The sequence below is a fragment of the Anolis sagrei genome, chromosome 2 (assembly GCF_037176765.1).
Source record: "Anolis sagrei isolate rAnoSag1 chromosome 2, rAnoSag1.mat, whole genome shotgun sequence".
NCBI lineage: Eukaryota > Metazoa > Chordata > Lepidosauria > Squamata > Dactyloidae > Anolis > Anolis sagrei.
Genome location: NC_090022.1, coordinates 23,207,939 through 23,222,940, shown reverse-complemented (window position 1 = coordinate 23,222,940; position 15,002 = coordinate 23,207,939). Strand labels below are relative to the sequence as shown.

General features: G+C 42.5%; 1 protein-coding gene across 2 annotated transcripts in view; it reads left to right on the top strand.

Annotated features, from left to right (window-relative positions):
* The window catches only part of RNF39 (ring finger protein 39), a 28,500-nt gene extending 16,859 nt beyond the window's left edge, over positions 1-11,641 (top strand). The window contains exons 2-3 of one of the 2 annotated variants that reach the window (XM_067463352.1): positions 7,348-7,369; positions 9,249-11,641. In XM_067463352.1, the coding sequence (XP_067319453.1) occupies positions 7,348-7,369; positions 9,249-9,448 (222 nt within the window). In that variant the 3' untranslated portion in view covers positions 9,449-11,641. Of the gene's footprint in view, positions 1-7,343; positions 7,370-9,248 lie in introns of both variants that reach the window. The other variant, XM_060759343.2, reaches the window with a different exon arrangement.
* Positions 11,642-15,002: the final 3,361 nt, after the last annotated feature.

Genomic DNA, 15,002 nt, shown 5'->3' with positions numbered 1-15,002 from the left:
GAGCAGCAAACCTGCAATTTAATTGGGACAGCTCAGGGTCAGAATGTGGGGAAACAATGGAGAGCCCTTCAGGTCTGCTGTCACACTCCCTGCGACAGATAACTTGTAAGGCAATAATTAGTTAAGGCCACCCAAGGCAGTGACAGCAGGTTTCTGTTACCCCTTGCCTTGAATAGAAGTGAAACCAGCCCTTCCTAGGCCGAAAGAACCAGCAGTACCTGGGATAGCAGGTGAACAAGTGGCACCTGCAGGCACACATGTTTGCAAGAGACTCCTGCCTTCCTTTGATAACAGCTCTTCGAGTATTTGCAACATCACAAAAACTGGGTTGGTGTAAGTTTTCTGGACTGTATGGCCATGTTCCAGAAGCATTATCTCCTGACATTTCACTCACATCTATGGCAGGCATCCTCAAAGGTGGAGCCCCCGGTGATGCAGTGAGTTAAACCCCTGTGCCGGCAGGACAGGTCACAGGTTCGAATCCGGGGAGAGGCAGATGAGCTCCCTCTATCAGCTCCAGCTCCTCATATGGGGACATGAGAGAAGCCTCCCAAAAGGATGATAAAAACAGATCTTAGCACTCTAACTGGTTAATAAGGAAAGATGTGTCTGGACAGCTAAGTTGGGCCAAAGCTGTTTAGGCTTTATAGGCAAAAGCGAACACAGAATTGTGCTCAGTTGCAAACTGGCAGCCAGTGGAGCTGATGTAACAGGAGGGATGTCAGCTCCCTGTACGCTGCTCCAGTGAGCAGCCAGGCTGCCACTCGTTGGACTGCTTGGAACTGCCAAACAGTGTTCAAAGGCAGCCCCACATAGAGCCACGTCTGACTTCCCAAGGTACAGGTGCAATTGGTGCACAAGTTTTAATTGTGCAAAAGCTCCCATGGCCATCGCTGAGACCTGGGATTCCAGGCTCAGTAATGAGTCCAGGAGAACTTCCAAGCTGCAAACCTGTGTTTTCAGGGGGAATATAACCCCACCCAGCACAGGCTGTAACCCTATACCCTGTTCAACCTTTCAACTGACTGGGCCAAAGCTGGGCCAAGCCTCTGTCTTGTCTGGATTTAATTTTAATTTCATCCCAATCGTCACAGCTGCCAAGCATTGGTTCAGGATTCCTAAGTGGATGATTGTGTTACACATTCTCCTCTAGGCTGAAACCATGAAATGTTGACGTTCCAAGTCTGTGGATCAAAAGTACTTGAAAGGGATGGCACCTCAATTCCTAAAACAGACAAATTAAAGAGAGAGTCATGTTCTAAGTTTAAATATTCAGGTGTTGGTTACTCAAGCTTCCTGTCAGGATTCCAGACTTGTTATTCCAGAAACACATACCTCGGTCTGTGGTTCTTTTGCACCACATGCTACAGATGGCATCTTGTACATCTGCATTCAATCATGTAAATAAGATTGCAGGACCAGCAGGTGATGTTTTGTTTAATGTAAGAGGCCCTGTCAGTCCTCTGCACCTTAAAGTGACTGCTTGCTAAGATATGCACTGATAATGCAACACGTAGGATAACAAGGGTGTGATCCAGGATTGTTGATGGGCCTTTTAAGGACAGCCGTTACCAACATTTATTACTTTATGTACTTAGGCGATCCCTCGTTGTCCGAGTATGTTGTGTCTTGGCGCTGGATACATAGATGACCGTGGAACCTAATTCTTGATCCGCATGTTCTCCCACAGTGAGGACATCGGTTTCCAGATGGAAGGCAGTCCCGAGCAGGGTTGGCTTGATGAGCCTTCCTCTTGGCATGGTTCTCCCTTTTGCCCTCCATTTGTGCCTCATTGAATTTTGCAGAACTGCTGGTTGCAGCTGACCTCCAGTTAAAATGTAAATATTGTCTTTATCTTAACAAAAGCTAAGTTAAAAACAATAGTAAGTATTCTGAACAGAAGCACTTTCTCATAAATCAAAAGAGCAAACTTTTCTTTGGCACGCACATCTTTAGAGGACATGCAAAGAGAGTGTACTAAGTTACTGCCAGCTTCACCAACCTTCATCTGAAATGTGTTCAACTATAACTCCCATATGGCAGGGGAAAGTGGGAGTTGTAGCCCAACACATTTGGAAAGCTTGGGGGGAGGGGGGAATGCAGCACAGAGTGAGGTGAGAATCGCCCTTGGCACTTTGGGGAAAATAGATGTGTGGACATTTATTTATTTATTTCATACACTTCTACCCCGCCCTTTATTTGTTCGGTCCCTTCCATCTCTTCCTGACCTCATGGACCACGCCATGCCAGAGCTCCCTATTGTCCGTCGCCATCCCCAACTCCTTTAAGGTCAAGCCAGTCACTTCAAGGATAACATTCCATCCATCTTGCCCTTAGTTGACCCCTCTTCCTTTTTCCTTCCATTTTCCCCAGCATCATTGTCTTCTCCAAGCTTTCCTGTCTTCTCATTATGTGGCCAAAATCTTCCTCTTTGCCTCTTATATCCTTCCCTCCAATGGCCATTCTTGTGTTTTTCATATTTACTGGCATATGGCATGCATCACCTTGACAGCATCATCTTTCAAGATTTTAGACAGTTCAGTTGGGATCCAGTTGTCTCCTGCTGCCTTGTTATTAGCAATGCTTCTTAAAGCCCATTCGACCTCACTCCCCAGGATGTCCGGTTCTAATTCACACACCACACCATCAAAGCTATCCTTGATATTATTATCCTTCCTATACAGATCTTCTGTATAGTCTCACCACCTTCTGTGAGAGCCCTGCCATCTTTGTTTTTGATCATGCCCATTTTTGCCTGAAATTTACCTCTGATGTTTCTAATTTTCTGGAAGAAGTATCTTGTCCTTCCTATTCTATTGTCTTCTTCCACTTCCATGCATTACTTGTTTTAAAATAGTACCTTATCTTTTCTGGCTAATCTCTGGAATTGTGCATTTAATTGGGCATATCTTCTCCTTTCACTGTTTCCTTTTGCTTTCCATCTTTCTTGGGCTGCTTCCAGTGTCTCATCTTGCTTTCTTGAGCAATGGTCCTTGGCATAAAAAGAAAGGGGATATTAAAAACATGGCCATATTTTCCACCTATGAACTCTTGGAAGGTGTTTGTTTGCTTCGGCACATGATTTCAAGCCTTTGCTGAGCTTGATGAGATCATTCCATTTGACAAGCTTATAGTACAAACAGCTCTGCCCTTGTTGGGAAGAAGAACGAATTGTTGGGATAATTTGGGAGCTGTAATAACATGTCTTGATAAGTATCTTGCATAGATTGAAACACTGCAGGATTTAGTGTTTCCACTTTGGTGAGCCTAGTTGTCCTGCAGTGCTGTCATATCTCAGCTTTGACAGAATAATTAGTTGCCTGGTCAAGATTATGTGGCTGTGAGCAATGTTTCTTAGATTGCATAATCAACGGCCCTCCAGATGTGCTAGATAATGCCTCCCCTAATCCCTTGCTATTGGCCATGCTGGCCGGGTTTTCCAAGAACTAAAAACCTCTGGGCTTGGAAAAACTTGAAAAATTGGCTTTTTTGAAACACAGCTCTATGAATGAACTAGCAGATTGCACTATTGGTGTGGTATTCTTGGTGTTGTAGTCCTTCAAAGTAACTTTTCCGAGCTCTGGAAAGGTTCTGCATTACAATAACACTGACACTTCTTAGAGAACATTTTTGTAAGAATAATCATTGAATCATAGAGATGGAAGAGACCTCGTGGACCATCCAGTCCAACCCTCTGCCAAGAAGCAGGAAAGTCACATTCAAAGTACTCCCGACAGATGGCCGTCCAGCCTCTGCTTAAAGGAGCCTCCACCACACTCTGGGGCAGAGAGTTCCGTTGCTGCACAGCTCTTATTTGTCTTCACCAATCTCCCTCTTTCCATGATCATCAGTGAGATGCCACCAGGAATTCCACAATCAGGGCATAAAAGCAAAAACTTTCCCAAACTGTGTCATATATTCATCAATACAGAAGTCCCTGTGAATCTTCCATATTGCCATTTGATAATGGTTATTACTTCTTCATAAGCATGACAAACCTCTCTTTCTTGGTGACTATGATTAATACAGGTGCATCTACACTATAGAACATGTGGGTCAAATGCAAGGCCTGTGGCCCGAATCTGGCTCACCATGTCATTTAATGTGGCCCGCAAGGCTTTCAATGCCATTGTTCCACTTATGCAGTCTAACAATTACAAATGGCCCTTGAAGTCAACCATAATGCTGATGTAGCCTGTTCTGTCGCACGCTGGGCTTGAAATGAATTGCTTTTAAAACAGGACGTGCAACTTTAGCCCAGTGGGAAGCCGGGTGGCCCGAAGAGAAATTCTTAAGGATTTTCACCATAAACAGTCTTTAGAGGGCTTGTAAAATATAACAAAGTCTTTATTGGTGAACAATCAACAGAAACTTCTTTTGTCTTCAAAAGGTTAAACAAATGCTTCCAGGCTTTTGTGCAACTGGTGGCTTCTAACTGTTACTTTACTCTAAAGGAAAATCCCTTTCCAAACTTCTCCCAGGCTAACTGTGAACCTAAACCTAACTGATGTGGGATCCACTACCGGGTTGAACTGCGTCTCAAAGCACTGAGTGGATCTATCAGTAGGTCTGTAGTCACTTCAACTCTAATGCTTAGATGTTCAAAGCTGTTTTTCCCTCCGAAATTCTGCAGAGCTTTAGGGCTGTTTCCCTGGGAATCTTTGGGAATCCTTTTGCTCTTAAGACTGTTCTCCTCCGGGAAGTCTTAAGGGTTGAAGCCTTTGTGCAGGAGAGAGTCTGTGCACGTCCTGTACATTGACTTTCCTTGCTGAGACTGACTGAAAATGGCTCCCTTCTCTTCTCAATTGTCCTGAACAGGGGGCGGAACCAAACTTAACGATGATGGACAGGGGGACTGCCCTATAACTGCAAACTTTAACAGGAAGCCACCCTTCTGCAGAATCCCAAGCCTTGGGCTGCAAGCAAACACTTAATACAAAGCAAATAAAGTGGGAGCTTCTGGCACAGCTGTACCAACACATAGCCCTTGGTGAAAATGAGTTTAACACCACTCTGTAGAATTAATACAGTCAGCACTGGGTGATTGGACAATCTATATAAATAAAAATGTAATGTTGGTTTGTGGGATTAACATAACTCAAAAACCACTGGATGAACTGACACCAAATTCAGACACAATACACCTATCAGGCCTGTGAGTGACCATCACTCATAAAAACACTGAAAAACACAGCGGAAGGGGCTTAAAAAGTGAAAGAATAAAACAAATACATTACAACGCATGCGCAAAACCACGTATATATACGCAAACACACGTATATACACATATACACAAATATATACACACACAAAACACATATACACAAACCGAGCCACAGCAACGCGTGGCAGGGGATGGCTAGTATATAATAAAGTGGGAGGATGAAATATAGGAACTAAGACATATATGTTCTGTACAATTTGTTAAGGGGAAGTGATAAGTATCAGAACGTATAGACACTAAATATGTTAAAACTACAATAAATAAAAGTTAAAAATAAAAAAGAATTAATGCAGTCTGGCATTACTTTAACTGCCATGACTCAATGCTATGGAATCCTTGGATTTGTAGTTTGGTGAAACACAAGCAGTCTCCGAGCCCTTCCACACAGCCATATAACCTAGAATTTCAAGGCAGATAATCCACAATATCAGCTGTGAACTGGGTTATCTGAGTCCACACTGTCATATAACCCAGTCAAACCAGATAATATGGGATTTTATACTGCTGTGTGGAAGGGACCTCCATCGGAGAAGATGAAAGATCTTCTAAAACTGCAGTTCCCATGGTTCCACAGCATTGAGCTGTGGCAATTAAAGAGGTATCAAACTGGTGTCTCACCTTGAGTTAGTGGTCATGTGATGTGTTGAATAATGTTTGTCCAAAGTAATATTTTACATTTTCTGTACTGAACCAGATGCAAGTCAGTGTGGATCTGAACCATCTGTTTTGGTTTTTATTTTTGCCTTTAATGTCAAGGTAAACTTCCATGTTAGCTCTGCCCATCTCTTTCCCTTCAAAACACACAAGGTTTCATCCTTGGGTAGCCATCTGTACGTGTGCTGTCTTTTGACAAAGATGAAAGGCACTGTTGTGCAGTGACGCAGTGGCTGGCCTTCTGTTGGTGACATACTCAATACTCATGCATAAGTTATGCCATGCAGGGCACACTTTTCAACAGAGCATAACAGATTTATTTGGCTAGTAGTGAAGAAAGCAACGCTTCGTATCGAGCATTGCAAAAGTGAAGTCCACGGCATGCGAGTGTGGAGAAGAGCAAACCACATACCACCTACTACAATGCAGCCTGAGCCCTGCCACATGCACAGTGGAGGACCTTCTTATAGCAACACCAGAGGCACTCCAAGTGGCCAGCTTCTAGTCAAAGGACATTTAGTATAATACCAAGTTTTTTTAAAAAAAAAACTTTGTGTTTTTTAAATAAATTACAACTGTACCATAGGTTTGCTTCTGATACTTGTGTATTATTGAATAATGTGGGATATAGTTGTGCATTGAGATGTATCGCGCAAGTTTGCTATTCTGCCTGTAATTCTGGTATAGCATCTTTTCACATGCAAATACTTATGCTAAGTAGAAAGGGTGTTGGATTGCAGCCATGGTTTCAGAACGTGAGAAAGTTCCCTTCTTTGGACCAACACTCACACAAGCAGTGATATTGGGAGCTAAGGTTCCCCAGCTCTGGGTTTGGTCTCAATGTGGCATTGAGCTTCGACTTTTGTCAGCCATTTAAAGCATGGTAAACCACAGAGAGCCAGTATGGTGTAGTGGTGAAAGCAGGGGCGGCTCAACCCATTTCACAAAATAAGCATTTGCAGTATAGTTGATTTTGCCCAGGGGTGCTCTTGAGGCACTCTTGGGGGAAAATAGACCTTGACATATGCAAGTTGTAGTTACTGGGATGTATAGTTCACTTACAATCAAAGAGCATTTTGAACTCCACCAATGATGGAACTGAACCAAATATGGCACACGACGAACAGAAAACATATATCAGTGATTGGTTGGGGTGGGGGGTGGGGAAAAATACTATTTGCTTACCGTTGAAAATTACCTAGGGCCTCCTCTGGGTGAAAGCATTGGACTCAGAAAACCAGGATTCAAATCTCTGGTCAGCCATGGAAACCCATTGGGTGTGCTTGGGCAAATTACACTCTGATAGCCAGAGAGGAACCAAAAAACCTCCTTTTCTCTCAGTTTCTCATCTGTCAATATATGAAAATTAATAATCATCTGAATCTGTTGGTCTAATGCTATTCATTCTTCTTCTCTCCCTCTCTCCCTCTCTCTCATCTCCCCCTCCTCTCCCAAACTTTCTCAGGAAGGCATCAGAGAAGTTTGCAGATGGTGAGTCTACCCATGTTCTTCCTTCAGGGTCCTTTGAAACTGAAACTTTCCCCAGAAGTTGGACTCAGGGATGTCAGGCAGATGACCTACTCGGGATGAATGGTTTCTGTAGGGCAAATTGCAACCCTCCACTTGCAGATATCGTACTTACTCAATTCTAATGCTCAACCTTTTTTGGCCAAATTACCTTGTCAAAATTAGGCTGTGCATTAAGTAACACAGTAATCTTAGTGCTGAGACAAAGACAAAGGGAAAACTGCCTCAGGAGCACTTAGAGCTCCTATTTCTGGAACATCCTCCCTTATTTAATGACCATGGCTCAATGCTATGCAATCCTGGGATATGCAGTTTGGTGCGGTATCAGTATTATTTGGTAGTCCCCATGACCCCATAGCATTGAGTCAGGACAATTAAAGTGGATTCTTTCCACAGAATAGATGCACCTCAAGGGGTTTTTTTCCATTGCTGAAAGCTTTGGTGTTCTGACAATTTTAAAAAAGGTATTATAAGCATGTGACCAATGTAATGCACACCTTTTTTGGCCAAAGTATAGAGTGTACTTTTTGCCACTGCACATTGCATTAGTCAGCAAATACTTTTTTTGGTTTCAGGGTTTTGAAAATTGAGGTGTGCATTAGATTCAGTCATGTATTAGTCTCGAGTAAATATGGGTAATTATTTCAAGGAAATTGGTTTTTCCTCAACATTGTCCATCACTATTATAATTATAGTAACAATTTTATTGGGGGGGGGGGGGATGCAGACAGGAATTGGGCCACACACACACACACACATTAATTAGTCATTTACATGACTTGTTAATGTTTCACATCTCACAGTTTTATTGACAGAGAGAATATTTTAAATAACAGCCATGAATAATCAAAAGTCAAACCTGGAATGTGGCAGGCCAGCTGTAGTCTCAGTGCCAATCAGGCCTCCAAGGAAAGGGCATTCTACAATTCCAACCCTAAAATATCAGGAGGAGCCTGCTTTCAATTATTCTGTTACATTCTTGTAAAATCACAACTGTAGAGAGAACTCTCCAATCTTCAAATCCCAGGATCCCATAGTATTAGTCATGATAGTTAGAATTCGGCTTGTGCACGGATTCAGAGTGGTTGGTTCCCTTTGGCCAATCTGGCTTGTTCAGCTTGGTTAGATGGCTGTAATGGCAAGGGCCCAGCCTTCACGTTTTTCCGTCCATAATGGGACCACATGGCAGCTGATCACGGCTCCATCTCCCCTATCTGCCATCATGCGGTGCGTAAAGAGGCTGCCACGTGTTGCTTGCATGGGGTTTCCTTGTGAGCCCTGCTTGTTGGGCCAACTGGAATTGAAGAACATTGTGATGTGTCTTACGCAAGCTGTGTCTGCTTCCTTAACCCCATTGCAGAAACCCAGGCTCCCTTGAAGGGAAGAAAGAAAAGGCTCCTAGGAAGGGTGCTTCCTTAACCCTGTTCCTCAAACCCAGGCCCCCTTGAAAGAAAGAAAGGAAAAGATCCTAGTAATGGAAAGGGGAACCTTTCCCCATTGCTGCCAATGGCTGAGATCTAGCCACATTTTTCAGCTGCGGACCGAAAACACTATCCGGCTACTCACCCATTTTCAGGAGGTTCACAAAAATGGATATGGGACTCTACTGAAATCCAACCAACAGAAATGGATCGAGGTTCAGTCAAAACACACAAGCCTAGTTAGAATTGTAACAAAGCATTGTATTTGTGTACTGTGCATGTACCCCAGAGCCAACTGTCCATATGACATAGACTTCTCCCAAATAGGGGGTCCCTATATACCAAATGCGATGTGAATGATTGATGCATGGAAAAAAATACATCTTGTGCATTTAATATTTTGCCATTTTGTCTCTCCACAGCTAGTGTGATGCCAGCAGCCTCTGCTACGCTTTCTCGTGTTGACACCCTGGAAACTCAGCCTAGTCCCCCTCTCAATGGTCCCTGGTTTGCAAAGACTTGTTGGTTGCAGCAGCAGCAACAAAATGGCCCAAAGAAGTCTCCCCCGGCTCCGGCAACAAAACAGATGCATCCAGATCCAGGGAGAGGGTGGAAAGGCTAAAGGGGTGCCTTGGCCTTGGCTTCCAGACTTAGCAAAGGACCTACAAAGAACCTACAGGACTTAATTTCAGCTTTGAAGAGAGGTTCTCACTGTGGTCATTCCTCTCCCAGAGAGGAAATTCTAGGCAAGCCCCGGGCCCCTTGACTCACCGTCAGATCTCATATTCATTAACCTTGCTGACAGAATTCAACTGAAAAGTTAGCTTTGCTTTTGATTCAGAATGATGACACCATAACTGGACAGAGCAGATTTCAGGTTGAACTACATCAGAGGAGGAGGACTGGATTTGCTTTCTTAAGCCAAGCCTTCAGCAACTTGACAGGGGGAAAATATCCTGTCTTGACATCTCCAGTATGGAAAAAGACTTCAGCCCAAATCTTTTTGGAGAGAGTTGCTGATTTTCTATCCTGTGCATTTTCTATCCGGAGCCATGGAAATAGAGGGTGTGGGCGTTGTGTTGGCATTGTGTGACTTTGTGCATATAAACAGACAAAATAGTTCATACAACAACATTCCTCTTTTCACTCCACTTCCCAGTAAAAGGAAACACAAACATAATGGCTATCTACAGAACGGAAGTGGTAAAAGACTGCTTAGCGATGTTCCTCTGCTACCTAACCTCCTTACACTATTCTTTCGATTTAGCAGTCTTTGGTGTCTCCCAAAACCGAATTCATTGCCTGATGGAAATTGTGAGCTTTCCAGACAATAATCACATAATATATATGCAATTTATAGTAAGAATGTACAGAAGGTAGGTTGGAGCCAACTGATAATTCTCTATGTTATTATTAGCAGATCAGTGCCGGATGATTTCTTATGAGGATAGCAACACCATTAAGCATTCTTTCTCACCAGCACTGCTAAATTGGGCTCTGGAAGTCAATCAAGAAAACAGGAAGGTACTGTACAAGGGAACTGGAGTTGAGGTGGGTGGGAAACACTCTCCAGTTCTGGTACAGAGAATGAACTGAGCTGAACCTGCTGTTCTCAGTAAAACATCTTTGTTGAAATTTGATGTCAACTTCTGGAGCCAGATGTTTTCACCTGGTTCCATCTGGTAGACCAGGCATAGGCAAACTTAGGCCCTCCAGGTGTTTTGGATTTTAACTCCCACAATTCCTAACAGCCTTAGGCTGTTAGGAATTGTGGGAGTTGAAGTCCAAAACACCTGAAGGGCTCCAAGTTTTCCCATGTCTGTGGTAGACCTAAGGGTTTCCATAAACAATAGATCCAAGGTCATGCTCCTAATGGTCAAGATTTGGCTAACCTTACACACAGCCAAAATTTCAACATTATGCATAACTGCTGTTCAGTAAACATTGAAGTGCACATCACTGACTTGTTTCAAACCATCACCAGGTGCTGGGGATTCGGCTAGTAAAATGTACCATTATGATGCAGTGTCTTCTTTTTTTCCAAATATGAAGCATGTGGACAGTGGTATTTGATCATTTCATGCAAACGTAGGGTTGGGGAGAGGCTATAAAAACCTCGGACATTAGACTAGATTCTAGCAGGAAAATACACATTTCCTGTGCCCACAGTTCAAGAGGTGAAATTGACGAACTGAATCACCAAATGATGACTAGGTTGTGAAAAAGTCTACAGACTAATCCTTATGAGGAATGACTTAGGAAGCTGGATATGTGTAAACAAGTGAACAGATGGTTGAGAGATGACATAGCCATACTTAAATTCCTGAAAGGATGTCGCATAGACAACAGAACTTGTTTTCTACTGTTCTGGAGTCCAGAACTAATGTATCCATATTACAAGAAAACAGATTTCAGCAAATGATTAGGAAGAATATTTTATTAATAAGAGCTATTGAATAATAGACTTAAGATTTCTGGGAAAGTGGTGGACTCTCCTTTGGAGGCATTTAAATCAAATGTTTGATGGTCATCTCTTAGGAGTAAATTGTGCATTGTGTTTGAATTAAGTCGTCCTTGAGTGGTCTCCTCCAACCCCATTCTTTCTTTTCCAAAGCTCTTGCCATAATATATTGTCTTGCTGGTGGCATCCATGAATAAGAGACTGAATTATAACCTGATGAGCACCGTATTGTTTTTATCTTTATTATGTGTAACAACAATTACATTATAATGTGTATAATAATATTAATTTGTGTGTGTGCAGTGAAGATTTGCTTGAGTCCTTCAGTGGTATTATAAAACCATGGAAATAAAAAAGTATAATCCCAAAAGAAATCAGAGGCTTTTCCTTGAAAGGAGAGTTGACTTAGGACAGTGGTTCTCAACCTTCCTAATGCTACGACCCCTTAATACATTTCCTCATGTTGTGGTGACCCAGAACCATACAATTATTTTCCTTGCTACTCCATAGCTGCAATTTTGCTACTGTTATGAATCATAATGCAAATATCTGATATGCAAGATGTTTTTTCATTCACTGGACCAAAATTGGTACAAATATCCGATACGCCCACATTTGAATACTGGTGGGGTTGGAGGGAGGGGTTGATTCTGTCATTTCGGAGTTGTAGTTGCTGGGATTTATAGTCTATCTACAATCAAAGAGCATTCTGAACTCCACCAACTATGGAATTCAATCAGACTTGGCACACAGAACTTTCATGACCAACAGAAAATAGTAGAAGGGTTTGGTGGGCATTGACCTTGAGTTTTGGAGTTGTTTTTCATCTACATCCAGAGAACACTGTGGACTCAAACAATGATGAATCTGGACGAAACTTGGCACAAATAATCAATTGGCCCAAATGGTGAACACCGAGGGAGTTTGGGGAAAATAGAACGTGACATTTGGGAGTTGTAGTTGCTGAAACCTTTACCTTATTTGAAGGAAATACAGCCACAATGAAATCAGATAATGCAGGCCTTTTTCATATTGCTTTGGGAAATGGCAAGCCAAACACAATATTCCACCTGCTGCACGCAACACCCCCTTCCTTTTCAAGCACGATGCATCTTTCTAATGCTCTTCAGGCCAGATCTTGCTATTGTAATTAAGAGCTTTCCTTTGCAAGCTGCAGCGCTGTGTTGAAAGCCAAGATTTAAATGTTTCCCAGAGGTTGGTGGTTGTTCAGAAACCTCACCTGGATTCTTCCTACATTAGCACAGCCTCTCTGCCTTGACATGTCTGCAGGGAGAGGGATAGAGCCATTTCTAAAAGGGATCCAGCCAGATGTTGGGTCAGTCCAGGCTCCAGCTTTGGTCAGATGTTTGCACGAAGGCTACCAAGAGAATGTGCAGAAAGTGGTTACACATATTACTGAAGATGCTTTTCTTTAAATGGGGACTGCTTGTTTGTGCCTTTTCTCATTGAGGTGAGAAAAATATCACAGGTTTTTCAAAAGTGTGCCCCACCATTGCACGATGATTTTCAATCTCTCTCTCCTGTTCCCTTTCAAGTATTTTTTAAAACATTATCTCCCCAAGGATGCATCTACATTTTAGGATGAATGCAGTTTCACACCACTTTAATTGCTGTCACTCAATCCTAAGGAATCATGGGAGTTGCAGTTTCAAAAGGTATTTAGCCTTCTCTACTAGTGGTCCTCTGGTGGTGCAGTAGATTAAACCACTGAGCTGCTGAACTTGCTGACCGAAAGATTGACAGTTCAAATCCAGGGAGCGAGGTGAGCTCCCATTGTTAGCCCTAGCTTCTGCCAACCTAGCAGTTCGAAAACATGCAAATGTGAGATCAGTAGGTACCACATCTGCGGGAAGGGAACAATGTTCCATGCAGTCATGCCGGCCACATGACCTTGGTGGTGTCTATGGACAATGCTGGTTCTTCAGCTTAGAAATTGAGATGAGCACCACCCCCAGAGTTGGACATTACTTGATTTAATGTCAGGAGAAAACCTTTACCTTTACCTAATAAAGAATGCTGATGCCTCACCAAACTACTTCCACGGATTGAGCCATGACAATAAAAATTATGCCAAGTTGCTTTAATTCTACAGTGTAGATCAGGCATGGGCAAACTTGGGCCCTCCAGGTATTTTGGACTTCAAATCCTATCGGTGGTTAGGAATTGTGGGAATTGAAGTCCAAAACACCTGGAGGGCTTGTTTGCCCATGCCTGGTGTAGACTCACTCCAAATCCCTACCAACATGGCCACTGAAGGCCAAAATGGATGAGATGGGAGAACTACTGTTCTATATAGACAGTTTCACCATTACTTTCTGTCCCTTTACCTATTAAGCATTAGGGAGATGAAGACAAAAGAAACCATTGACCATGTAGCACTGTGAAAGAAAGCAGAAGTAAAGGGAAGGATCATGCTGACCAAATATGGTATTTGCTACCTTTGGATAAGCTAGCCATTGGATAAGCGAGCCAGGGCTTCTGTTGAAGTCAAACACCTGGAAAAGGTTGGGCACCAAGTCTCAATGCTTGTAGGTTCAGCATCCGAAGGCATTATGGGAGTTGTAATCTATCTACATCTAGAAAACCATGTTCTCTTAGGACATTCCTACATCTCCTTAGGAAGTTCCTTTTACTGCTCTGGAGAGAAGAGTTGCAAATTATCAAATAAAGCTACCGGTAGTCAAGATAATAGATAGCATTACCTCTGCATGAAGTCTTACTTAGCAGGGCCCTTTGCTGCCCTCCAATGGCAAGTCCTTTAACAGACTTTTTTTGGTGGTATACATTTTGTGGTGCATGTATACATACATGTATACAATAGTCTGTTAACCAGTATCCATGGCAAATGGTAGATGCTGGAAAAATGTAGCTTCTGGTTGCCTGAGAATTCCTATTAAAATAGTAAAGGTAAAGGTTTCCCCTGACATTAAGTTTAGTCCTGTCTGACTCAGGGAGGTGGCCCTCATCCCCTTTTCTAAGCTGAAGAGTCGACATTGTCCATTGACACCTCCAAAGTCATGTGGTCAGCATGATTGTACGGAGCGCCATTACCTTCCTGCAGAAGCTGTACCTATTGATCTAAACACACTTGCATGTTTTTGAACTGCTAGGTTGGCAGAAGCGGGAGTTAACAACATGAGCTCACCCCACTCCTGGATTCAAACAGCCAACCTTTTGGTCAGCAAGTTCAGCAGCTCAGCGGTTCTACTCACTGCACCACCAGGGAGCCCTCCTATTAAAATAGGCCTAACTAATACTATAACTAATACTATAACATATCATAAACTCTGTATTGACTTGACAATAATATTGAAATACAGTAATTGAAAGAAAATGAAGATAAACTTAATGTAACATTTCCACTACAAATTGATTTTACTTTTAATTTAAATTTTTATGTCTTTTGATTATTATTATTTGCCATTTGCTTTAGAATTCAGGGTACCTGCGTTTATTGTATATGTGTATGTTATCTACATATATATCTATACACAAACATACACACTCTCTCATCCCATGAAGAACAAGGTAGCATTTCCATCCCAGAATTGATCAGACTCTGCTCTTTAGCAGGTTTGTGGAAAGACGTGCCTTCATGCCATAATTTGATTTGGGCTGCTTTATCATCTGTATGCTTAAGCAGCCTAGTTTAGTGCAGTGGTTCTCAACCTGTGGGTCTCCATGTGTTTTGGCC